At 45.2% G+C, this 27,506-nt stretch overlaps 1 protein-coding gene across 2 annotated transcripts; it reads right to left on the bottom strand.

Moving 5' to 3' along the window:
• Nlrp12 (NLR family pyrin domain containing 12) lies at positions 1-26,370 on the bottom strand. Of its 2 annotated transcripts, XM_085841096.1 has the most exons (10): positions 26,082-26,370; positions 21,957-22,037; positions 18,344-20,024; positions 13,988-14,158; positions 12,774-12,944; positions 11,981-12,151; positions 9,873-10,043; positions 6,947-7,117; positions 3,537-3,707; positions 1-588 (listed from the first exon to the last, which is right to left on the bottom strand). In XM_085841096.1, exons 1-10 carry the CDS (start codon positions 26,368-26,370, stop codon positions 501-503), a joined length of 3,165 nt encoding a protein of 1,054 aa, XP_085697222.1. In that variant the 3' UTR covers positions 1-500. The 2 variants fall into 2 exon arrangements, with proteins under 2 accessions (XP_085697222.1, XP_085697223.1); XM_085841097.1 differs by lacking the exon at positions 3,537-3,707.
• Positions 26,371-27,506: the final 1,136 nt, after the last annotated feature.

Here is a 27,506-nt window from a genome sequence, read left to right as displayed (position 1 = left end):
TGCAAGCCACCATGTAGTTGCTGGGAATTGAACTCAGGACCTCTGACTTAACCACTGAGCCATCTATCTCTCCAGCAGTACAATTTTTGGAAAATTACCTTGTGGGTCTCTTTATGCTTTAGTTCTAGACTTGGCCAGTAGATGGCAGTCTTGGTCCATGGAAATGTCTAGGACTCTGGAGATTTTTTCCTTTTCTGTGGTCTTCAAACCTGCTAACCAGCCAATCCCCTTCCTAAGTTATCTGCGTGGAATCTACATCAAACCCAGTGAGCTCCATCAAAAGGAGTGTTTAGGTCTCAAGCAGAACATTTTTGTCAACCTGCACTTCCTGGGCCTCCTGACCTAAGACAGGGTCCCATGTAACAGGATGGATGACCTTGGGTGATCTTGTCTCCACCTCACCATAAACCAGAGGCTGTCCTTTAAAAGTTCCATCTCAAGTGCTTCAAAGCAGAGGCAATAAATACCCTGGTCGGCTTCATTCTGGTTCTCCTTACTGCTCAACACCCAATATCCAGGTATGGTTTTGTGACTCGAAGTGCTGCCATCTTCCGGTGAGTCTTTATATTCAGGTCCATTCCAAACAGCCTGGGGACAAACATGGGACTATCAGTACAGTATGCTGCATTTTAGCCTGGTGAAAAAGGAGTCTCCCAACTCCTTTTTAAATATTTATTGAGGCTTGATTGTATGCTTCTGCTCTTGCACAGGTCCAGGGTTCAGTTCTACATTCAACCATTTTATTTATTTATTTATTTATTTATTTATTTTGGTTTTTCGAGACAGGGTTTCTCTGTGTAGTCCTGGCTGTCCTGGAACTCACTTTGTAGACCAGGCTGGCCTCGAACTCAGAAATCCGCCTGCCTCTGCCTCCCGAGTGCTGGGATTAAAGGCGTGCGCCACCACGCCCGGCCTCAACCATTTTTAAATTCAGCTCCCAGGGATAGGACACCCTCTTCTTGCCTGTGGTTCCCGCATGCATATATATATATAATTAGCATAATCTTAAGTGCATGGTAGTTGAGACAGCTCAGGGAGCAGTCATCTCAAACTTGGCCTCAACATTACAAGTACATGCCCTGGGATTCAGGAACATAACAAATGCAAATTTTTAAAATACTTGCAGGGTTGGTACATGTGTACACTTCAGTGCCTTCCTGCTGAGTCATCTTCCTAGCTCATCTTTTAAGATAGGGTCTCACTAAGTTGCCCAGGCTGGCCTTGAACTTGGGACCCTCCTGTGAAGCTGGGATCCATACTCCTAGGTTTTCTTTGTTTACTGTACACCATGTTGTGTCAGGGAGACAGAGATGAGTTTTCTGTATGTGTTCTCTCCTACTCATGTGGGTCATGAGGACTGAACTCAGGATCACCTGCTGAGCCCTCCAACCAGCCCTTCGTTTTATTCATATCAGTATTCTGCATGCATGTGTGTCTGGTTCTCCTATATGCAGTGCCAATGGAGGTCAGAGGATGTTATTGGATCCCCAGCATCTGTAGTTATAAGTGGTTGGGAGCCACTAAGTGGGTTCTGGGAGCAGGATCCTCTGCAAGAACAAATGCTCTTAAGCACAGTGCCCCTCACTCCCAATGTTTTGTTTGCCTGTTTGAGACAGGGTTTCTTAGCAGCTGGCTGGCCTGGAGTGCTGGGTTCCCAGTCACGCTCAGCTCCTTATTCCCAGTTTGAAGTGTCTTCAGTCTTTAATAAGAGAATCTTACTGTACTCTTCATTTATAGGTGCAGATACCCTAGTGTGGAAAACATGTCAAGTGGGCAACAGACTCAGAACTTTCAGATACCAACTGAGACTTGATCTCATCTGAAAGAACAGGAAGAGGCTGGAGAGATGGCTTAGTAGTGAAGAGCACTGCTCTTCCAGAGATCCTGAGTTCAATTCCCAGCAACTACATAGTGGCTCACAACCATCTGTAATGGGATCTGATGGCCTCTTCTGGTGTGTCTGAAGACAGTGACAGTGAACTCATAATAAAAATAAATCTTTCGGGCTGGTGAGATGGCTCAGCGGGTAAGAGCACCCGACTGCTCTTCCGAAGGTCCAGAGTTCAAATCCCAGCAACCAGTTGGTGGCTCACAACCATCCGTAACGAGATCTGGCGCCCTCTTCTGGAGTGTCTGAAGACAGCTACAGTGTACTCACATATAATAAATAAATAAATCTTTAAAAAATAAATAAATAAAATAAATCTTTCGCTGGGCATGGTGGCGCATGCCTTTAATCCCAGCACTCGGGAGGCAGAGGCAGGTGGATTTCTGAGTTCACGGCCAGCCTGGTCTACAAAGTGAGTTCCAGGACAGCAATGGCTACACAGAGAAACTCTGTCTCGAAAAAAAACAAAAACCAAAAAATTAAAGGAAAAAATAGGGGCTGGAGAGATGGCTCAATGGTTAAGAGCACTGACTGCTCTGCAGAAGGTCTTGAATTCAAATCCCAGCAACCACATGGTGGCTCACAACCACCTGTAATGAGATCTGACCCCCTCTTCTGGTGTGTCTGAAGTCAGCTACATTGTCGGGGCTGGAGTGAGTAGAGGTCCTGAGTTCAATTCCCAGCAACCACGTGATGGCTCACAACCATCTGTACAACTACAGTGTACTCATATACATAAAATAAATAAATCTTTTTAAAAATTTATAAAAATAAAAAAAGGAAAAAATAAGAAGTAATGCATATTGCACTGAATTCCAGGCTAAGGCAGGATGTAATGGTCTTATACCCAGTTCCATGAATAAAATAGCCCCACATTTGTCTATGCAGTTTTTTTTAATATTTATTTATTTATCTATTTATTATATGTAAGTACATATAATAAATGTAGCTTCAGACACACCAGAAGCGGGAGTCAGATCTCCTTACAGATGGTTGTGAGCCACCATGTGGTTGCTGGGATTCAAACTCTGGACCTTCAGAAGAGCAGTTGGGTGCTCTTCTCACCAGCCCCGTCTATGCAGTTTTATTTTTATTATTTACTTATGTGTCTGGGTATGAGGTAGGGCCATGCCCATGAAGACTTAAAAAGGGAATTGGAGCCCTAGGAGCTAGAAGTGCAGGTGGGTGTAAACCACCCGACGTGAGTGCTGAGAACTGAACCCAGGTCCTCGTAAGTGCCTCTTTTTTTTTAAAGATTTATTTATAATTCATCAGTACACTGTAGCTGACTTTAGATGCACTAGAAGAGAGAGGGCGTCAGATCTCATTGTGGGTGGTTGTGAGCAACCATGTGGTTCCTGGGATTTGAACGCAGGACCTTCAGGAGAGCAGGCAGTGCTCTTAACCGCTGAGAGCCATCTCTCCAGCCCAGCAAATGCTTTTAACTGCTGAGCGCTCTCTCTCTCTCTCTCTCTCTCTCTCTCTCTCTCTCTCTCTCTCTCTCTCTCTCTCTCTCTCTCTCTCTCATCTGCAGGGCTATTTATCCCGTTTTTATGCATCTGAATGACTTAGTATTCCTACTCCGAAATCTGAGGTCAGCATTCCCACATCCTCCTTTCTCCCCAGGAAATCAGAATTCATCTCTCACCACAGGACTCGAAGCTTGCAGCCTGGATGTCTCAGCCTCTTGCACAGCAGACAGACACCTGTGTCCCCCAGAGCATTATTGGTCAAATAAAGCTCATGCAGGGTCTGGTTGATTCCCAGGATAGAAGAGAGGTCCTCACATGCTTTGGAGGTGAGTCCACAGCTGTCCAGCCTGCAGAAGACAAGCTGAAGGTATATGAGGCGTGCTTTTTTGAAGGATATATTTATTATGCACACAGTGTTCTGTCTGAAGTGTTTTGTCTGCATATATGCAGGCTGGAAGAGGGCACCAGATCTCATAATCCACCATGTGGTTGCTGGGAATTGAACTCAGTACCTTTGGAAGAGCAGCCAGTGCTCTGAACCTCTGAGCCATCTCTCTAGCCCTGTTGACTGTGATTAAATGAAACCATCAGGAACCCATACAGTGGTTGCTGGACACATTCCTTAATGAGTGGTGTAGCCAGCTCTTAGCTAACAGTCACCCCACCATGCTCATGCAAGGTTCTAATTAGTTCCAGTGTGCCACACATACAAAAAGATTGAGAGGGGCTGGAGAAATGGCTCAGCAGTCAAGTGCATTTGTAGCTCTTGGGTTCAAGCCAGGTGTGGTGGTGCACACCTTTAATCTCAGCACCTGGTGGGCAGAGGAGGTTAGATCTCTGAGTTCAAGGCTACCCTGGTCTAAAAAGCAAAAACTTGTGGTTGTTTCAAACTTCTGCTCTGCCTTTTCATCCTGTCACCAAATCAGACCCTATCCTTTGGAACTTTAAGGCAGAATAAATCCATTTTTCTATAAGTTGCTTTTGGCCAGGGTGCCTTATCACAACAATAAGCTGTACAAGTTATAATAATGTGAGTTATTATACATTGGGTCCCCCATGTGGTTAGGAGCCAAGGATCAATTATTTCCTTTTGTGGTTAATTATGCCTCAGTTTTATTCTGGGACCAAATTTGGCCTCATAGAGAAGAGGTAGGGATTGTGTCAGCCCTCAGTGGTTCCGTGTCTCTAAAGAACGCATCTTTGACCAAGTCAGCTCAGTCAGTCAACAGGTTCTCCAGGGCAGGAATGAGGATTAAAAAGAAAAAAGGCAATTAGACAACACTGTTCTGAGGCTGAGGAGGGTTTATTTTTTTCACCAATCTTTTTTTTTTTTTCTGGTTTTCGAGACAGGGTTTCTCTGTGTAGCTCTGGCTGTCCTGGAACTAACTCTGTAGACCAGGCTGGCCTGGAACTCAGAAATCTGCCTGGCTCTGCCTCCTAAGTGCTGGGATTAAAGGCGAGCACCACCACCTCCTGGCTTACATGGAAGTAATAAGGTCAGTTCTAGGTTAAGGAACCCGCAAGACAATAAACACAAATAGTCAAGGAACAAACAAGGTAATAAACCGAGTTCCAGGATCACTGTTTCTAGGGGATTATCAGGATGATCACAATATCTGAGCCTACTTCCCTGTCCTAGCCCAAAGTTAAATTCTTGCCTGAAGCCTACTGCTTTATTCTAACCCCAAATCAGATGCCTGCTTGAGCTTACTTCCATGTCCTAGCCCAATGTAAAGTTCGGGTCTGAAGCCAACTTCCTTGTCAAGGGCCCAATGTCAAATTCCTGCCAAATTTCTAGAAGTGGCCCCAAAAGCTCTCTACACATCTCCTGTGACAATGAGTCTTTTTTTTTTTTTTTTTTCTTTTTTCTTTTTTGGTTTTTCAAGACAAGGTTTCTCTGTGTAGTACTGGCTGTCCTGGAACTCACTCTGTAGACCAGGCTGGCCTAGAATTCAAAAATGCACCTGCCTCTGCCTCCCAAGTGCTGGGATTAAAGGCTTGAGCCACCACAGCCCGGCTACAATGAGTTTTAATACCTGCAGCTTGTTAGGCTGCACTTAGGGGCCAGCCTGGACTACAGAGTGAATTCCAGGGCAGCCATGGCTAAACAGTAAAACCTGTCTCATAAGGCAAAACAAGGGATATATTTGGGACCAAACAGAACTGCAGGGACTCTGCCTTGAAGCAGGGTTAGCCAGTGTAGTAGATTAGAGAAACCCAAAAGCCAGAACTGGAAAGATGGCTCAGTGGATAAGACTGCTCTGCTAGAGGACCAAAGTTTGGTTTCCAGTCCTGATTGTTGGTTCACAATATGTGACAGGTACACCAGGGGATCTGAGGTCATTCGGGCCTCTGTGGATACACCCAGGCCAGGAAGCACATATGCATAGATTAAGACCAAATAATAAACCTTCAAATTTTTTCATCGAAATCAAATGCCCAGATCTAGCCATACTTGAAGGCTGATCCTTTTAGTTACACAAATTAATAAATGCCTTTTTTTCTGGAAGCCTCGAAACATCCTCAAAAATGCATTACCTGGTTGTTTTGTTTTTTTAAATTTTTCGAGACAGGGTTTCTCTGTGTTCGTTCCCCTGACTGTCCTGGAACTCACTCTGTAGACCAGGCTGGCCTCAAACTCAGAAATCCGCCTGCCTCTGCCTCTCGAGTGCTGGGATTAAAGGCATGTGCCACCATACCCGGTTCGGCAGTTTTTTTTCTTTTTTTTTTTTTTTTTTTTTAAATATTTATTATATGTAAGTACACTGTAGCTGTCTTCAGACACTCCAGAAGAGGGCACCAGATACCGCTGCAGATGGTTGTGAGCCACCATGTGGTTGCTGGGATTTGAACTCTGAACCTTCGGAAGAGCAATCCGGTGCTCTTACCCACTGAGCCATCTCACCAGCCCAGTTTTTCTTTCTTTTTTTTTTTTTTTGGGGGGGGGGGTTCAAGACAGGGTTTCTCTGTATAGCCCTGGCTGTCCTGGAACTCACTTTGTAGACCAGGCTGGCCTCGAACTCAGAAATCCGCCTGCCTCTGCCTCCCAAGTGCTGGGATTAAAGGCGTGCGCCACCACGGCCTGGCTAGTTTTTTTTCTTTAATGTGCTTTCCGCTATAGCCATTGTGTGTGTGTGTGTGTTTGTCTGTGAGTGTGTGTGCCAGGACACACATGAAGGGGTTAATCCTCCATCATGTGGGTCTGACAGAAGGAAACTGAGTTTGTCAAAGACATCAAAGATTAAACCCTTGCCTTGGCCTTGTACACTTTTCCCTAAAGCCAGAATTCTATATAGCCCAGGATGGCCTCCAAATCAAACTTCCAGTCACCCAAAAGCTGTGATTACAGAAAGGAGCCATCAGACCAATTGGTGCACTGCTGAGAAGGGAACCCAGGACTTCCAGTTTGTGAGACAAAGAATTTGGGGGCTGAGTCACATCCTCAAACTAAATGTTGTCTTTTCATGTATGCTTGGATTTTTCAAAGAAAGGGGAAGGGGGCACAGAAAGACAAAAGGAAAAGCTGTTGCCTCTATTAACATCCCCACCTTTCCCCCTCCTCTCCTCCCCCAGGGAAAACACTCACCACAGCTTCTGGAGTCTGCAGGTCTCGTGCCTCAGGCCTTCCCCCAGCAGCTTCAGGCCCCTGTCTCCCAAGTCATTGAAGCTCAGGTCCAGCTCTTGGAGGCATGTGTTGACCTGGAGCACACTGGCGATCCCCACACACGCAACTGAGCCCAGTCGGCAAATGCCCAACCTAGAGGTAGGATGGCCAAGCTGACTTTGTTTGCCCTAAGCTTTTTGGTAATGTCACCATGGCTGGGATAAAAGTGCCAAATTTGTATGCCAGGTGCAGGGGTATGGCTTTGCCTACTTTTGAAAGGGAAAAGAGAAAGAGGAGAGGAAGATAGGACAGAAAACAAAGGCCCAGGTAGGACGAAACCAGAAAAATACAAAATAAATAGGAACACAAGGGATGGAGATATAGTGCACTATTAATAAGCACTGGTTCATTGCCAGCACCCATGTGTAGTAACTCCAGTTTCAGGGAATCTAAATCCCTCTTCTAGCCTCTGTGGGCACTAGGCATGTGTGTGGTCATAAGCATACATGTGGGCAATAAGCCATACATATAGTGTTTAAAATTTTTATTATTAAAAAAGAAAGGTGGGGTGCTGGTCATTTGATAGAGTACTTGCTTAATATACACCCTGGACTCCATCCCTAGGATTTGCATAAATGGGTTATAGTGTTGCCTGCCTGTGGTCGTTATACTTGGGAGGCAGTAGCAGGGAGATCAGGAGTTCAAGCTCCACCTGAGCTGCAGAGCAAATTTGTGATTAGCCTGAGCTACCTTGAATCCTGTCTCCAAATCAAACTGGAGAAGTGGAGGGCTTGCTGGTACAGAGATGGCTGAGAACACTTGCTTTCATTTATAAAGGCCCCGTTTGGTTCTTAGTATAGCCATGCTGGGCAGGCAGCACAGGAAGGAGGATGTGAGATCCTCTGGCTCTAGGCGCACACGCAAACACGTGACACGCAGAGACACGTGACACGAGTAAAATTAAAATATCTGCAAAAAGAAAATCTTAAACTGGGCTTGGTGGCACACGCCTTTAATCCCAGCACTTGGGAGGCAGAGGCAGGCGAATTTCTGAGTTCCAGGCCAGCCTGGTCTAGAGAGTGAGTTCCAGGACAGCCAGGGCTACACAGAGAAACCCTGCCTTGAAAACAAACAAACAAACAAACAAAAACAAAACAAAACGTGTAAACACTAGGGGCTAGAGATTAGGCTAAGTGATTAAAGCATTGGTTGCTCTTCCAGAGAACCCAGGTTCAAAACAAAAACAACAAAAATCTCACTATATAGACCAGTCTAGCCTAGAACCCAGAGATATCCATCTGCCTCTGCCTCCCAGGTATGAACCACTATTCCTGGCTAAGAACATATCTTAAAAAAATGTTTATTTTAAGCCGGGCGTGGTGGCGCAGGCCTTTAATCCCAGCACTCGGGAGGCAGAGGCAGGCGGATTTCTGAGTTCGAGGCCAGCCTGGTCTACAAAGTGAGTTCCAGGACAGCCAGGGCTATACAGAGAAACCCTGTCTCGAAAAACCAAAAAAAAAAAAAAAAAAAAAAAAGTTTATTTTAATTTTAATGTGTATAAGCATTTTGCCTACATGTGTGTGTACCACATTCAGGCCTGGTGCCCACAGAGGTTAGAAGATGAAGTCAGGTTCCCTGGAACTGGAGTTGTAGATGGTCAATTGTGGATAGTGGGTTTCAACTCACAATGTGGATGCTGGGACATGAACCCTGGTCCTCTGTAAGAGCCTGGAACTCACTTTGTAACTTTGTAGACCAGGCTGGCCTCAAACCCAGAAATCCGCCTGCCTCTGCCTCCCAAGTGCTGGGATTAAAGGCGTGTGCCACCACCACCCAGTGTAAGAGCATCTCTTTTTTTTTTTTTTTTTTTTTTGGTTTTTACGAGACAGGGTTTCTCTGTATAGCCCTGGCTGTCCTGGAGCTCACTTTGTAGACCAGGCTGGCCTCGAACTCAGAAATCCGCCTGCCTCTGCCTCCCGAGTGCTGGGATTAAAGACGTGCGCCACCACGCCCGGCGTAAGAGCATCTCTTAACTGAGCCTTTTCCTTAGCCATCTTAGGCATTTTCTTGATGGTTAATTGATGCAAGAACCCACTGCAGGCAGTATGACCCTAGGTGTGGGCTGTATAAAAACAGCTGACAGAGAACTGGGTGTGGGGTCCTTTGCCTTTAATCCCAACACTCAGAGACAGGTGGGTTTCTACAGAGTTCCAAGACAGCCAGTGCTACACAGAAAAACCCTGTCTTGAAAAAACAGGAAAACAAAACAAAAACAAACAAACACAGCTAGCAGAGCAAGCCAGAGGGAACAAGCCTTCCATGTTTGTTTTGTTGTTTTGATTTGTTTTTTGCTTCAAATTTCTGCCGTGGGTTCCCTCAATAATGAACTATAACCTGCAAGCTAATATAAACCCTTGCCTTCCAAAGTCACTTAGGTCTTGATGTTTATCACAGTAGCAGAAAACAGACTAGAACAGAGGGTACAGTTTGCTCAGTAGTGTTTGTTCTGAGACCGGAAGGGTTAGCCAATCTTCCCTGGAAATTAGGTAGACAGGAGGGCAGAAGGACAATTTCAGGGAATGTCAGTGATTTGTATTAAGAAAGGCCCTGTGCAGCCGGGCGTGGTGGGGCACACCTTTAATCCCAGCACTCGGGAGGCAGAGGTAGGAGGATTTCTGGGTTCGAGGCCAGCCTGGTCTACAAAGTGAGTTCCAGGACAGCTAGGGCTACACAGAGAAACCCTGTCTCAAAAAAAAAAAAAACAAAAAACAAAAAAACCCCAAGAAAGGCCCTGTGACTAGAAATCTTGAAAGATGCTATATCTAGAGCTGGTGAGGAAGTGGGAGGCACCACAGCCTCAGTGCCAGAGAAGAGAGAGCTAGGGTGCTGAATTGGGAATCACACTCACCGAAGGGTCTGCAGTTTGCAATCTGGATGCCTGAGGCCTTCACACAGCAGAAGCACCCCAGAATCCCCGAGGTCATTCAGACCCAGGTCCAGCTCCAGCAGGCTCTGGTTCATTCTGAGAGTAGAGGCCAGATCTTCACAGGAAGCTTGTCCAAGGTGGCAGATCTTCAGCCTGCATAAAATCCAACTCAGGAAACATGATGGGGGACCTACTGGGGGTACTACATTTATTTCTGTCCAGTCTTCAGAGCTAAATGTCCTCAGCAAGCTGTGTGACATATAACCTGTGACACCCACCGGCCTTTGGTAGACAGAGGCATGAGGATGCTCCATAGAGACCAGACTGGGCACATAACAGGACTCTGTCTCAGAAAGCTAGGAGCTAGGGGTGTAGCTCAGTAGTAGGATACCACCAAAAAAAACCAAACAACCAAAAAACAAACAAAAACCCAACAACAGCAAACCCCACAAAAACAAATAAAAACTGTTCAAGATGGCAAATAATGATATTGCATGTATCAGATTATATATATATATTTTTCAAAATATACTTCAAAGTATTTTATGATATCAAATGTGGTCATATACCTTTAATCTTAAATCATAGTACACAGGGGCTGGACAGATGGCTCAGTGGTTTAAGAGCACCATCTGTCTGCTCTTCCAAAGGTCCGGAGTTCAAATCCCAGCAACCACATGGTGGCTCACAACCATCTGTAACAAGATCTGATGCCCTCTTCTGGAGTGTCTGAAGACAGCTACAGTGTACTTACATATAATAAATAAATAAATCTTTAAAAATATATATATATCATAGCACACAGAAATCAGAAGCAGATGGAATCCCTGTTGACTTCAAGGCCAGTCTAGTCTATGTATCAAATTTCCGGTTAGTCTTTTTTTTTTTTTTTTTTTTTTGGTTTTTCGAGACAGGGTTTCTCTGTGTAGCTCTGGCTGTCCTGGAACTCACTTTGTAGACCAGGCTGGCCTCGAACTCAGAAATCCGCCTGCCTCTGCCTCCCGAGTGCTGGGATTAAAGGCCTGCGCCACCACGCCCGGGCCGGTTAGTCAAAGATGCACAGTGAGACTGTGTCTCAAAAATATTTTGTTGATATACATATGTAGATGCCCACAGCAACAAGTGCTTTTAACTACTGAGCCATCTCTCCAGCCCTTGAGGATTGGTTTTTTGTTTTTGTGTTTGATTGGTTGATGATTGATTGATTGATTGATTGATGCAGGAACCCACTGTGGACAGTTGCAGTCTCTCTCCTTGGACAGTATGGACCCCTGGCACTGAACTCAGGCTAACAGGCTTTACCTTTAACCACCTCATCAGCTCCTGCAGATATTTTTTTAGTAAGACTTCTTATTGGGTAAAACAAACAAGACTGGCATATGCCTCGTGCCTTTGATGCCAACCCTTCGGGTTATATATGTGAAGATCAGGTTTCTATTTCCTCAGTAATAGTCCAGACCATTGAATTTAGCTCACCAGGCTTGATGGCAAGAGCTTTTGCCTGCCGAGCCATCTTTCTGGCCCCTGCTGTCAAATATTATTATTTTAATTTCTAAAATTATTTCTCTCTCTCTCTCTTTCTTTCTTTTGGTTTTTCGAGACAGGGTTTCTCTGTGTAGCCCTGGCTGTCCTGGAACTCACTCTGTAGACCAGGCTGCCCTCGAACTCAGAAATCCACCTGCCTCTGCCTCCCAAGTGCTGAGATTACAGGCGTGCGCCACCACTGTTCAGCCTCTAAAATTATTATTTTATGGGGCTAGAGAGATGGCTTCAAGGTTAAGAGTACTGGCTGCTCTTCCAGTGTACCCAGGTTCCAAGATTCCCTTGGACTGGCTTTATGGATGTGGATGCTGGGAACTGACCCAAGGTCCTTTCCTGAAAGCAACAACAGTTCTTAACCTCTGAGCCATCTTTCAAGTTCCCTTTTATTTCAGGCTTGAGTAAGATGCCAAGAGCCTGAAAACAACCCATTGGCAACAGCCCTGCCTCAGCCTCCTGAGCGCTGGGATGAAATGTAACACCTGATTCATTTGTCTACTTTGATTTCACACAGGAGACCTGCCCTCTGAGTTGGCCCCAGGAGATCTCACCACAAGGTCTGCAGCCTGCAGACAGGGTGCCTTAGCCCTTGACACAGTAACTTCAGCCCCAAATCTTCCAAGGGGTTTCCTGTCAGATCCAGTTCTACCAGATATGAGTTGTTGCTGAGAACAGAAGCCAGGGATCGGCCAGCTGCAGCCTCCAACAGACACTTCCTCAGCCTAGAAGAGAGAATGTGAAGAGGCTGTCACGTTCTGTGTAGTCACCCAACATGAACCTATGTAATTTTTTCTCCTCCCTATGTACTTGGGTTGGTTTGGTTGGTTGGTTGGTTTTGTTTATTGAGACAGAACTCTGTAAGTTCAAAGTCAGCCTGGTGTACACAGCAAGTTCAAATCAGGAAGGGCTACACAGTGAGACCCTGTCTCAAAAGTCCAAAACTGAAGACAAAACCAAAACCAAACAAACAAAATCTATTTTTTTAAATGAACATTTTGGGAATAGTAAGGAAAGGTGGGCTGGGTTTGATCTGTGCATGTGATATACATAGGGAAATACCACCCTGAAGGCTAGGTGTGGTGGAACTCCCAGCAGTATAGACAGATAACAGAATGAGGAGTTCAAGGCCAGCCTGGGCTCCATGAGACCTTGTCATAATAAACTGAGAGAGAAAGATCAGGGGTATAGGTGGGGGGTTCCACTGAATTTTAGTAATATGTACAACTAATATATGCTAATAGGCTTTAAGAAGGGGGGACAGAAGGAGGACAAACAGGAGGAGACAGGGAGAAGCAGGAAGAGCAAAGGTAGAAGAGCACACATGCCCAGTGCAGACTCACTCACTGGATCATCTGCAGCCTACACCTGGGGTGCTGCAGCCCCTCACAGAGCAGCTCCAGGCCTGGCACCCCAATGCTGTTGCCACTGAGGTCCAGCCTGGTTAGATTCCTGTTGGCGATGACAGCCGCTGCGAGGTCCTGGCAGGCTGAGCCGGAGATCTGACACCTCTTCAGCCTTGGTGGGGGTGGATGGTGGGTGGTGGGGGTGTAGATAGAAGCAAGTCATTTATTTGGTGGCTGTTCTGGAATTCTCTGCTTTATATTTGTCTCTCTTTTTAAAGGTTACATGTGCCTCTCATTCACCCTTTTATTTTTGTTTTGATCTTTCTTTCTTTTCCTCCCTTTCTTCCTTCCTTCCTTCTTTCTTTCTTCCCTCTGTGTAGCCCTGGCTGTCCTGGAACTCACTTTGTAGACCTGCCTCTGCCTCCTGAGTGCTGGGATCAAGGCGTGCGCCACCACACCCCGCTGTAGGTAGATCTCTTGAGTCGAGGCCACAACAGTTTATATAGAGAGGTCCAGAGCATCCAGGGCTACATAGGGAAACCCTGCTTTGCTTTGTTTTGTTTTATTTTTTGTTTTGTTGTTTTAAATGGAAGAAGAGGGTCTAGAGAGAGATGGCTTAGTGGTTAAGAGCATTGGATGATCTTCCAAGGGACTGGGGTTCAATTCTCAGCACCCAAATGGCAGCTCACAACTGTCTGTAACTCCTGTTCCAGGGGTTCTGACACCCTCACACAAGCATACAAAATAAATTATATTTTTAAAACAAAAGTGGCCCAGGCATGGTGGCGCATGCCTTTAATCCCAGCACTTTGGAGGCAGAGGCAGGCAGATTTCTGAGTTCAAGGGCAGCCTGGTCTACAAAGTGAGCTCCAGGACAGAGAAACCCTGTCTCAAAAAAACAAACAAACAAAAAAAGCTGGGCGTGGTGGTGCACGCCTTTAGTCCCAGCACTCAGGAGGCAGAGGCAGGCGGATTTCTGAGTTCGAGGCCACCCTGGTCTACAGAGTGAGTTCCAGGATAGCCAGGGCTATACAGAGAAACCCTGTCTTGAAACCCCCTCCCCCCAAAAAAAAGTGGAAGAAGAGGCTTCCCTGCTGTGGTACACTGCCACAGGAGGCATGGCAGGCAGACATCGCCCTATGTGTTCTTCTTGATGAACCTTATGGGAGAGGGTGGTGTGGACACTGAGAGACTCATGCTGCAGCTGGGACTTACCTCAGGTTCTGCAGCTTGCAGCTGGCATGTCGGAGACCTTGACAGAGCAGCCTCACACCCTGGCTGCCCAAGGCATTGCGGTATAATGCCAGCTCGATCAGGTTGGAGTTGGTACAGACAGCTGCTGAAAGGTATGCACTGTAGATATCAGGCAGCATGTTCCTTTCCTGTCTGTGTAAAGGCCAACATGTAGTTTAGTGTCCATGTAATCATTACGGTTGACACAAATACTTCATTTAACAACTCAGGAAACATTGTAGTCTCTTCATATAAATGTTTCTTTCCCCCTTGCTATTTTCAAGTTTATCTCAAATTCCAAGACACTTAGATTATTCTTGTGTGTGTGTGTGTGTGTGTGTCTGCATGTAGCCCAGGCTGGTCCTGAACTTGTGTACCTTAAACTTCTGACCTTCTGTTCTTTACCTCTCAATTTCAATTTCTGGGATTATAGTGGTGTGAGATACCAACCATGCTTGACTTCAGACAGACAGCTCTTTTCTTTCTTTTTTGTCTTCTTTTTATCTTACCTTCCACTGTGTGTGTGTGTTTTGTTTTGAAACCGGGTCTCACTGTCTAGCTATGGCTGTCCTAGAACTCACTATGTAGACCAGGTGGCCTCAAACTCACAGAGAAAGATCTGCCTGCCTCCTGGGAATAAAAGCATGTGCCATTACAATACCTGGTGTTAGGGTCAAAAATCCAAAATGACCCAAACAGGCACAAGGGTCCAGCAGAGCAAGATGGTTATTTGAATTAGGCAGCAAAAATGACTAGCCAGGGAGAAAGGCACATAGCAGGAGCTGAGTGTGTTGCTGAATGTTCATCTTAGTAAGTATTTAACAATTTTTTTTTTTTTTTTTTTTTTTGTACTCAGGACGATACTGACCAGTCAGGGCCACAGAACAGACTCAGGCACTGTGAACTGCATAATCCTGAGCCAGACAGAATGCTACAGTTTTTAAGCTCCCAAACAACAAAAATCTGTGCCAACTTATCCCACCAATCAGGATGTAGGGTTTGGAACTTCCTTAGAAACAGGTCTTTGTAGTACCCTTATCCTATCTGGTCCCATTGTGGGAGGCAACTTGCCTAGCATTCATGTTTCTTGCCAACCAAGATTCATTCATTTTCCATTCCCATCCCCTGCCCCCATCTCCCCCCATTTCCCGCCAATCAGGATGCCAGTTACCCAGAGAGGTCTTGGGAACTGAAACTTTATTTGACCCATATTCTTTTTTTTTTTTTTTAACTTCTTAAGATTTATTTATTTATTTTATGTGAGTACCTCATTGTTCTCTTCAGGCACACCAGAGGAGAGCATCAGATCCCATGACAGATGGTTGTGAGCCACCATGTGGTTGCTGGGAATTGAACTCAGAACCTCTAGAAGAGCAGTTGGTGCTCTTAAACACTGAGCCATCTCTCCAGCCCTTTGACCCATATTCAAAATGGAAGTTTTATTCAAAATGGCTTCAGTTTGTTTCCTTTTTATACTGGATTGTTTGGTTTTCAAGACAGTTTCTCTGTGTAGCCCTGACTATCCTGGAATTCTCTTTCTATAGACCAGGCTAGCCTCAAACTCAGCGATTCTCTTGCCTCTGCCTCTAGGGTGCTGGAATTAAAGTCATGTACCATATGCCCTACTAAAGTTATTATTATCATTAGCATTATCATTAGCATCTTTTTTTTTTTTTTTTCCGAGACAGGGTTTCTCTGTGTAGCCCTGGCTGTCCTGGAACTCAGTTTGTAGACTGGCCTCAAACTCAGAAATCCGCCTGCCTCTGCCTCCCAAGTACTGGGAACAAAGGCGTGAGCACCACACCTGGCTTTTTGTGTTTTTTGTTTTGTTGTTGTTGTTATTGTTGTTGTTTTTTGAAAAAAATTTTAGCTGGGCGTGGTCGCACATGCCTTTAATCCCAGCACTCAGGAGGCAGAGGCAGGCGGATTTCTGAGTTCGAGGCCAGCCTGGTCTACAGAGTGAGTGCCAGGACAGCCAGGGCTACACAGAGAAACCCTGTCTGGAAAAATCAAAAAAAAAAAAAAAAAAAAGATTTATCTATTTATTACATATATAGCAGTCTGCAGGCCAGAAGAGGGCACCAGATCTCATTATAGGTTGTTACTAGCCACCCATGATGTGGTTGCTGGGAACTCAGAACCTCTGGAAGAACAGCCAGTGCCCTTAACCACTGACCCACCTCTGCAGCCCCTGAAAAGGTTTGTTGTAAAAGATTCTCCCTCTCATGAGCTCCGGCTTAGTATCAGTGAATATTGTTGAAGCAAACATCCCTGCTCTTGCACTACTGGTATTTTTTTCTTTCTATACAGGGACTACCCTGCATGTTTTAGAGCCCACCTTGTATGCTGTGTGGACCCACAAGTATTTAGAGACTGTCTTAATGTTTTGCTGGAACCATCCTGCCTACATGGGACCATTCAAAGCGTCTCCGTTTGTTGCCACTGGGTGTCATAGCACCATCCAGCTTTCCAGTGTGATGACAAAAACATTTCCACAGATTTCCTGGATGTCTGTCTGGAGCCAGGATGAGACAACAAAATCCTTGGCTGGTGGTCCTGGTGATTCACATTTGTAATCCCAACACCTGAGAGGCTGAGGCAGGAGGATTGGTAGAGTGAGACCCTGTCAAAACAAACTGGGCATTGTGCATGCCTGTAGTCCCAGTACTTGGGGTGGGGGCTGGAAGATCTGGGGTTCAATTATCAAATTATCAGTCTCAGCTACACAGTGAGTTGAAGGCAAACTTGAGCTACATGAGATGCTGTCTCTGAAAACAAAAGCAGGCCAGTGAGATAGCACAGCAGGAAAAAAGCAGAAAACCCACTTCCAAATATTTTTTATTTTATTATTCATTTATTTATTTATTTTACTTTTTTGAGACAGGTTTTCTCTGTGTGTGTGGCCCTGGAACTGTCTGTCCTAGAACTCTGAAGACCATGTTGGCTTCTAACTCAAAAGATACTCCTGCCTCAGGTGTCCCCCCCCAACCACTACCCTCCCCCTCCCATTCCCATAGTGAAATGGGGACATACAGACACATAGAGATGCATAGAGAAACAGAAAAATATACACAGACACACACAGATACACACACACAGCACACAGAGAAGACACATAGAGACAGAGACATAGACACACAGAGAGACACAGACACAGTCACACAGAGGAAAGGAGGCCCACACAGATACTAAAAATGAATAAAATAAAATTTAAGGGCTAGCAGGATGGCTCAGTGAGTAAAGGTTCTTGCCAACAAGCCTCATGACCTGACTTCAATCCCTGAGATCCACAAATGTCCCTACCTGAATCCACACACCATGCATGACCCTGCACCCACATACATGTACACACACACACAAACACACACTAAATGTAATAAAAGCTTTAAAATAAAACAAAAATTTAGAATTCCCAAGCCACTGACAGACAGCTCAGTAGTTAAGAACTTTTCTAGAGGGCTTAAGCTTAGTTCCCAGTACCCACATCAGCTCATAACTACCACTAATTCAAGTTCCTAGAGATCCAAAGCCCTCTCCTGGCACTTGCACACACACACACACACACACACACACACACTTTAAAATAAGAAAAGGGCTGGAGAGATGGCGCAATGGTTAGGAGAGCTTGTTTGTTGCTCTCCCACAGGACCTAACCCGTCCCCAGTACCCATGTCTAGTGGCTCATAATGGTTCTAGCTCTAGGGGATCTGTTGCCCTCTTCTGGCTTGCTCGGGTACCTGTATACACATCACACACACACACACACACACACACACATACAATCACATCACATCACACATACACACACAAATTAAAAAATAGAAATTTTTTTTCTTTTTTTAAAATTGTATTTATTTCATGTCTGAGTGCTCTGCTGCATATACCTGTGCCTGCCTGAAGAGGGCGTCAGATCTCCTACATGGTTGTGAGTCACCATGTGGTTGATGGGAATTGAACTCATGACCTCTGGAAGAGCAGTCAGTGCTCTTAATCGCTGAGCCACCTCTCCAACCCCTAGAGAATATGAATATATATATATATATATATTTTTTTTTTTAATGAAAAAAAATATATTTTAAATCCCCAAGCAAAGCTGGGCAATGGTGGTACACACCTTTAATCCCAGGGAGGCAGAGGCAGGTGGAACTATGTGAGTTCAGGTCTAGCCTGGTCTTCAGAGATAGATAGATAGATAGATAGATACATAGATACATAGATAGATATAGATAGATAGGTATCTCCAAGCAAAACAAAAGCTCCTAACCCTCCCACAATCACCTCCATTGAAAAGCACAGATTAAAGGCATTAAATTGGAACACTTCCCCTAGGGCACTTACAAGCATGTAGACTGAGTCTGGACTCCTGAAGGGTCTGGTGGGCCATCCTCCATGCCTGTACTATAAGCGCTCCCATACAAATGAAGCACCTCTGTACTGCTGCAGTGCCGCGCACAAAACGAGCAGACCATGTGCTCCATCTTTGTTGAGATGTTTCTGACTACAACCACTTGAAAGTAGCTCAGGGCCTGCTGGATGAAGTCCCCCTCCTGGATCTCATACAAGCAGCTGAGTAGCTCCAGGGAGCCATGCTGCAGGGTGGAGCCTTCGCTTCCAGCCTTGTTTTGGATCCATGCCAACACTTCCTCCTTCACCTGAGGGGAGATGCTCCAGCCGAGATTCCTCTCAAGGTAGCATCTCATCTCTTCGTTGAGGAGGCCAAACAGAAAGTGGACCGTGAGGGCCAAGAAGTTCCTTTCCGAGAAGCCATACTCAGCCAGCGTTCTCCTCACCGCCTCTCTGCCATGCAGTGCACAGTACATGGCTGCGAAGAATTCCTGGAAACTCAGGTGGATGAAGCTGTAGAATTTCTCACATTTGATACCCTTCTGGAATATGTTCACGTTGAGGAAAGTGGACACATCTGCTCCATCTAGGCCGTGTTTCCCAAGATCCTGTTCATCAAATAGAATCTTCTGGTTCCAGAGGCCCTCTGCAGCCAGAGAGACCAGGCCTCTCTGGTTGGCTGGGACTTTGAAGGTTGGAGTCCCTGGCTTGGGCTGCATCAGGCTCAGAAGGTAGAACATATAAACCGCTGTGGTGGTCCTAGGTGTTTGTCTTAAAAGCTCCCCACTTTCCAGCTGCTGCTTTAGGCAGGTGCAGACCACCCAGGACACCATGGGAACAAAACACATGGTAAAGAGGGGCTCATAGTCCATCAAGAAGCTTAACACCCGGCTTGCTTGTCCAGTGTTGTGGAAATATCTGTAGAAATATTCCTTCCTAGCTGCCTCGGAGAAGCCCAGGATCTCCACGTGCCTAGGGTGTTCTAGCAAGCCGTGCAGCTTCTCCAGTGCACAGGGTCGTGTGGTGATGAGCAGAGAGACCTGGGGCAGAAGCAACCTCCGAATCAGACTTCCGAGGAGGAGTTCGGTAGGTTGTTTCTCCTCCCAGCAGAGGCACCAGGGACCCCGAGCATCATGGAAAGAAGGATGGAGTTTATCGAAGCCATCAATGATGAATAGGAGACGGTCAGGAGCCTGCATGAGGTCTTCGAGGGATATACCATGCTCCGGCCAGCAGCTGGAGATGAGGTCTTGTACACTGCACTGGGTGTGGCTTCTATTCAACTCCCTGCAGCTGATATAGAAGACATAATCAAACCGGCCTTGGAAGAGCCTCCCATCGGCCCAGTCCAACATCACTTTGTGGGCCAGCATGGACTTCCCCATCCCGGCTGCCCCTTGTAATACCACTGTGTGTGGTGGCTCAGGGCGTTCTTCGTCTGGCTCAAAGAGGGTCTCCATTTGGATAGGACTAGTCTGGTAACGCCTGGTTCTGGAGCGTTCCCACTCTATATCTACAAATTTCTGCTGTGTCCAGATAGGATTTGAGTGTTCCTTTACGAGGAGAAGCCGAGTGTAACGATTGCTCAGGTTCACACATTCGCCTAATCGTGCATTGCGGTCTTCCATTAGCCGGAATTTCCTTCGGACATAGTCTTTGTAGGTTGTCTGGAGATCTAGTAGAAAGAAAGATCAGTGACATAGCCATTAGTGACTTCTTGAAAAAAGATTTTTATATTATTATTATCATTTTCGTGACAGGGTTTCTCTGTATAGCCTAGGCTGTCCTGGAACTCGTTCTGTAAACCAGGCTGGCCTCGAACTCAGAAATCCATCTGTCAGCCGGGCGTGGTGGCACACGCCTTTAATCCCAGCACTTGGGAGGCAGAGGCAGGCGGATTTCTGAGTTCGAGGCCAGCCTGGTCTACAAAGTGAGTTCCAGGACAGCCAGAGCTACACAGAGAAACCCTGTCTCGAAAAACCACAAAAAAAAAAAAAAAAAAAAAGAAATCCATCTGTCTCTGCCTCCCAAGTGCTGGAATTAAAGGCGTGTACCACCACTGCCCGGCTTTATTTTTAATTTAATTTGTACTTTTTTTAATGTGTATGAGTGTTTTTTTTTTTTTTTTAAAGATTTATTTATTATATGTAAGTACACTGTAGCTGTCTTCAGACACTCCAGAAGAGGGCGCCAGATCTCGTTGCGGATGGTTGTGAGCCACCATGTGGTTGCTGGGATTTGAACTCTGGACCTTCGGAAGAGCAGTTGGGTGCTCTTACCCACTGAGCCATCTCACCAGCCCCGTGTATGAGTGTTTTATTCAAATACCTCATGCATGCCTGTGCCTGCAGAGGCCACTAGGCATTGGTTGGATCCCTAAAAACGACGTTACAGATTTGCTCTGTGGGTGCTGGTAATGAAACTCAGGTCCTCTGGAGCTTAACTGCTGCTCTTAGCTGCTGAATCGTTTCTCCAGCCCGATTTTTATTTTTGAGTTATGTGTGTGTGCATATGCGCACAAATTGGAGTGCCCAGAGAGGTCAGAAAAGGGTTTTGAGTCCCTGGCACTGGAGTTGAAGGTTGTCAGGAGCTGCCTGATGTGAGTGCTGGGATCCACCCTCTAGTCCTCTGACAGAGCAGTAAATGTTCTTTTTTTTTTTTTTTAAAGATTTTATTTATTTATTTATTTATTATATGTAAGTACACTGTCACTGTCTTCAGACACTCCAGAAGAGGGAGTCAGATTTCATTACAGATGGTTACACAAGTCCTTATGCAAGTCCTAGGAGTTCAGCTAAGAACCTGTCACCCCAGCACTTGGAAATTAAAGGTGGAAGGGTCAGCAGTTCAAGTCTAGCCTTAGCTACATAGTAAAGTCCAGGCCAGACAACAAACTAAAAAAATTGACATATGGCTGACATAGAGCAGTTAGTTGAATCTTAAGTTTGACTGAGATGGCTCAGCCAAGTGAAGGTGCTTGCCACTGAGCTTGCTGACCTAAGTTCAGTCCCTAGGACTCACACACTGACCTTCATAGTGTCCTATGATGTTCATACATGCACCAAGGCACACCCTCCACCTCCCTGGACACAAAGTAAGTTTAAATGTTTTTAACGGAACTATAGAAATGACGAGGTGGCCGGGCGTGGTGGCGCACGCCTTTAATCCCAGCACTCGGGAGGCAGAGGCAGGCGGATTTCTGAGTTCGAGGCCAGCCTGGTCTACAAAGTGAGTGCCAGGACAGCCAGGGCTATACAGAGAAACCCTGTCTCGAAAAACAAAAACAAACAAGCAAACAAAAGACTCCTTGCCATATGTCACATTAAATACCATTTCTGGCTGGGCATGTTGTCAGATGCCTTAATCACAGTATTTCTGTGAGTTCAAGGCCAGCCTGGTCTATATAGTGAGTTCCAAGTCAGTCAAAGTTGTGTAGAAAGACCCCATCTCAAAAATATAATAAATGTTATCTGTTATAAGGAGGAAAGAGGCATACGCGTGTGTGTGTGTGTGTGTGTACATATATACTTCTCTCCACCTGCCTTCAGTTGGAGTATTACTTATGTGCAGCTAGTACATCCAGATCGGTACAGGGCTCATAGCTCACCTTTTCTTGGAGCATCGGGAGAGACATCCAAAGGGCACGCTGATTGGCTCTCGAAAAGGCATAGACCATTATTTGGAGTGACTGCAAGAGACATTTAGGAAGTCAGATAGAAAAGTAGTATTCTATTCTATTAAAAAAATTTATTTATTATTATATGTAAGTACACTGTAGCTGTCTTCAGATGCACCAGAAGAGGGCATCAGATTTCATTACGGATGGTTGTGAGCCACCATGTGGTTGCTGGGATTTGAACTCAGGACCTTCAGAAGAGTGGAAGAGCAGTTGTGTTCTTAACCACTGAGCCATCTCTCCAGCCCCTATTTTTCTTTTTTTATTGCTGGGCAGCATCAAACCCAAGGCCTCAAGCATGCTAGGAAAGGATTCTACCATTGAGCTATACCTCCAGCCATACTTGTTGTTGTTGTATCAAATTGTGGCTTTATAACTCCTGTTCACCCATGCTAGAGTATCCAGCAATCCCTCACTGTGTTAGAAATGGATAGTCAGGACTGGAGAGATGTCTCAGCAGTTAAGAGCACTGACTGCTCTTCCAAAGGTCCTGAGTTCAACTCCCAGCAACCACATGGTGACTCACAACCATCTGTAATGAGATCTGATACCCTCTCTTAGTGTGTCTGAAGACAGCTACAGTGTACTTATATATAATTAATAAATCTTTAAAAGATAAAAGAAATGGACAGTCAGAAGGTGCAGTAGAGAACAACACGCAAAAGATAAATAATGTAACTTCATGCACTTGGTGATGAGAGATAGGTCCGAAGTCAAGCAATGAGGAAATGGAATTGTGTCTGGGTTAAGATGTTTTTTGAGGTGGCTAGGAAAGAATTTTCTTTGATATGCATACATCCATAGCAATAAATACACACACACAGGGAGAGAGAGAGAGAGAGAGAGAGAGAGAGAGAGAGAGAGAGAGAGAGAGAGAGGCAGAGGTATAAAAAGCAGGATTTTAAGTTATCCTTGGTTACAAAGGGCCTTCAAGGCCAGCCTGGAGGACAGAAGACAGTCTTGAAGGCCACCTAATCTACCCCACCTTACCCCATACATACACAGAAGTAAATATAACAAAAATGTAAATAGAAAATCTTTTATGCACATAAAATATACTTTCCTTCATGTATAGACATGTAATTTTTTTGTTTTTTTAAGACAGGGTCCCATTATATAACCTTGACTGGGCTAGAGCTAGCTATGAAGATCAGGCTAACCTTGAATTTACAGAGATCTACAGGCTTCTTTTTCACTGAGGGCTAGGATTAAAGGTGGGTGCCATCACAGCCAGCAGCTTGGAGATGTGTGTGTGTCCCCTGACCATTATTTTTTTGTGGGGGGATGAGGTATGCATACCGTAAAGAGTATGTGGAAGTTGGAGGACAAGCTTGGGAATCAGTTCTTTGTTTTTGCCATGTGGGTTCTGGGGATGAAAGTAGGGCAGCAGTTGGTAGCAGAAGCCACCCGATCCACTGAGCCATCTCACCAGCTCATGTGTTTGGTTTTTAAGATGGAGTTTTGTGGGGTTTTGAGATGGCTCAATGGTTAAGAGCATTGACTGCTCCTCTGAAGGTCTTGAGTTCAAATTCCAGCAACCACATGGTGGCTCACAGTCATTTGTAATGAGGTCTAATGCCCTCTTCTGGGGTGTCTGAAGACAACTACAGTGTACTTACATATAATAAATAAATAAATCTTTTTTTTTTAAGTGCTCTTAACTGCTGAGCCATCTCTCCAGCCCCATAAATAAATCTTAAAAAAAAAAAAAAAAAAAAGACGGGGTTTTGGGTTTTGCTCTATTGCCCAAGCTACCTTCAGCTTTCAGTAGTCCACCCTCTACCCCTGCCCCTGTTTAAGTTTCTTTTTTTTTTAAAGATTTATTTATTATATGTAAGTACACTGTAGCTGTCTTCAGACACTCCAGAAGACAACATCAGATTTCGTTACAGATGGTTGTGAGCCACCATGTGGTTGCTGGGATTTGAACTCTGGACCTTTGGAAGAGCAGTCAGTGCTCTTAACCACTGAGCCATCTCACCAGCCCCCCTGTTTAAGTTTCTTAAAGTGCTGGGATTAAGGTGTGTGCTACCAGCTGGGCAGTGGTGGAGCAAACCTTTAATCCCAGCACTTGGGAGGCAGAGTCAGGCAGATTTCTGAGTTAAAAGCTTTATTTATTTATTTATTATATGTAAGTACACTATAGCTATCATCAGACACACCAGAAGAGGGTGTCAGATCTCGTTATGGATGGTTGTGAGCCACCATGTGGTTTATGGGATTTGAACTCAGGACCTTTGGAAGAGCAGTCAGTGCTCTTAACCACTGAGCCATCTCTCCATCTAAATAATTCTTATTATTATCTTTTAAAAATGTTCTTGGAGCCAGGCGTGGTGGCGCACGCCTTTAATCCCAGCACTCGGGAGGCAGAGGCAGGCGGATTTCTGAGTTCGAGGCCAGCCTGGTCTACAAAGTGAGTGCCAGGACAGCCAGGGCTACACAGAGAAACCCTGTCTCAAAAAAACCAAAAAAAAAAAAAAAAATGTTCTTGGAGTTGGCTCATCTTGGAGCTGGTCTGTCTGAAGACAGCTACAATGTACTCACATACATAAAATAAATAAATCTTTTTTAAAAAATGAACTCAATACTCAGTGCTGTTTAATAAATAAATAAATAAATAATAAATAACTTATTGTAGTGACTCATACTTGAGGAAGATGAGGCAATGGCCAACCTAGGCTACATAGTAAGACTGTATCTCAAAAGTTCAGATCGATAGATAGATAAGATAGATAGATAGATAGATAGATAGATAGATAGATAGATAGATAGATAGAACTTTGTAGTAATAGTTTTTCACTTTTAAAAGAATTATTCTTAGGGCACATGGTGATGTCACATGCCTTTAATCCCAGCACTCAGAAAGCAGAAATCTCTGAGTTCAAAACCAGGCTAGTCCATGAACTGAGTTCTGGGATGGCCAGGGCTACACAGATAAACGCAGTCTCCAAAAACAAATAAAACAAAACAAATTGTTATTTGTGTGTATGTGTGTGAGGCAGTATGAGTTTACATGCACCACACACATGCAGGTGTCCATAGATGCCACACAGTGTTAGATCCCTGGAAATAGAGTTGTCCTGACTCCACAGACAGGCTGTGGCACCCAAGTGCTTGCACTCATTCACACGTGCCCTGCATACACTATCAGTAATAAATAAAAATATGTGCCAGGCGTGGTGGCGCACGCCTTTAATCCCAACACTTGGGAGGCAGAGGCAGGCAGATTTCTGAGTTCGGGGCCAGCCTGGTCTACAGAGTGAGTTCCAGGACAGTCAGGGCTACACAGAGAAACCCTGTCTCGAAAAATCAAAAAACCAAAAACCAAACAAACAAAAAAGCGTTTAAAAGACATCAGGGAATCTTGTCCTGGCTCATGTTCTCTGCAATCCCCAGGAATAATGTGAATTTCTTCAGTTCCCCAGCCTCGAGTTCTTCCAGGAAGGTAGACAGACATTATGGCTGGAGAGGCGGCTCAGCGCTTAAGAGCACTGGCTGCTCTTCCAGTTCCCGAGTTCAATTCCCACCACCTATAAGAGCATCTGATGCCCTCTTCTGGCTTGATGTATATGCAGCAGAGCAGTCCTACATAAATAAAATAAAATAAAATAAAATAAAATAAAATAAAATAAAAACCAATCTAAGAAAATGTTTTTTAAAAAAGACATCAAAGGAAGAGGACTCTGTGGGAGAGGAAGGGGTCCACAGGATGAGCAGGGGGTAGAGGAATGAGTGTGTGTGTGATCAACATTATGTACACACATGAGAATACTGGGATTAGGGTCAGAAACATGGCCAAACCCATTCCCGTAGTAGGAGACAATGGACTTATGCAAATTCTCTCTCTCTCTCTCTCTCTCTCTCTCTCTCTCTCTCTCTCTCACACACACACACACACACACACACACATACACACCACAAAGTCCTTTTTTAAAAAAGAGGGGATTTGTAGTAGACAAGGAAAAAGACCACTGGCTGAAATTTGAATCCAGCTCACAATGGTAAAGATAGGAGAATGGCTGTGTTCCAGGCTGTACCCTCCCTTCCCCTCCTTACCCCTCAGCAGGTCTTCTCCCTGTCCTCGCTCCCACAGGTCCTTCCTGTGGATCCTCTGGAAGGTGCTGAGAGCCAGAAGCCAAGCCTCCCTTGTCCCCATGTGGGCCACCATCAGCTGAGCCATTTCCAAAGGACCAGCCTTCTCCATTCGTCCCCAGGGAATCTTGTCCTGGCTCGGGTCCTCTGCAATCCCCAGGAATAATTTGAATTTCTTCAGTTCCCCAGCCTCGAGTTCTTCCAGGTAGGTAGACAGTCGATGGAGGCCATCCCTGGCTGTAGCTGGCAACATGGGGGACAAGGTCACAGGGCCAGATGCTCTAACCTCTCTCTAAAAGGACAATAAGCACTGTAGCTAGCGTGCTGCCATGGCCTCATTGACAAGCAAAAGGGAGTGAGGGTTATAGGAATAAGATTGGGACAGAGGCAAGATCTTTCGAGAAATTATACTCTCCTACCCATTGCTTCTCTGCTACCTGCTCCTGTCAACAATAGTGTTTGCTTTGAAGATGTGGAAGTTGGTATGAGGTAATCCAACTGTAAGAATGACCAACATTGAGCAAGCTTCTGCTGTTTTCCCAGCTCCCTTGACAAAACAACCACTCTCTTCTCTCTTTCTACGCATCCTTCTAACTCAGAAGGACATGTGAAGATGTGGCCTCTTCCAGGAATATGCAAGGCTGTTGGGGAGGTGGCTCGGTGGGGAGAATGAAGCCCTGGGTTCTGCTCCACCACTGACTGCATGGAGAAGATGTAGTGGTGTACTCTCCTATAAAGCCAGCACTCCTGAGGTAGAGGAGGGAGGACCAGCAGTTCCAGGTCCAGGCTGGAGAGATGGCTTAGCAGTTCAGAGCACTGACTGCTCTTTCAGAGGTCCTGAGTTCAATTCCCAGCAACCACACCATCTGTAGTGGGGTCCGATGTACTCTCCTGGTGTGTCTAGAAACAGCTACAGTGTACTCATATAAATAAAAATAAATAAATCTTAAAAAAAAAAAAAAAGAATGCCGGGCGTGGTGGAGCACTCCTTTAATCCCAGCACTTGGGAGGCAGAGGCAGGTGGATCTCTGAGTTCCAGGCCAGCCTGGTCTACAGAGTGAGTTCTAGGACAGCCAAGGCTACACAGAGAAACCCTGTCTCAAGAAAAAAAAAAAAAAGTTCAAGGTCATACTTGTCTAACTAGTGAGTTCAAAGCCAATTTGGGATATGTGATGCCATGGTTGTTCATACATTTTAGAGATTTATTTATTTTATGTATGTGAGTACACTGTAGCTGTCTTCAGACACCAGAAGAGGGCATCAGATCTCATTACAGATGGTTGTGAGCCACCATGTGGTTGCTGGGAACATGAACTCAGGACCTGTGGAAGAGCAGCCAGTGCTCTTAACCTCTGAGCCATCTCTCCAGCCCAGGTTGTTCATACCTTT

This window comes from Mus caroli, unplaced genomic scaffold, assembly GCF_978045245.1.
Source record: "Mus caroli unplaced genomic scaffold, Mus_caroli_1 scaffold_8, whole genome shotgun sequence".
Classification (NCBI taxonomy): domain Eukaryota; kingdom Metazoa; phylum Chordata; class Mammalia; order Rodentia; family Muridae; genus Mus; species Mus caroli.
This window is presented reverse-complemented; position numbering and strand designations above follow the sequence as displayed.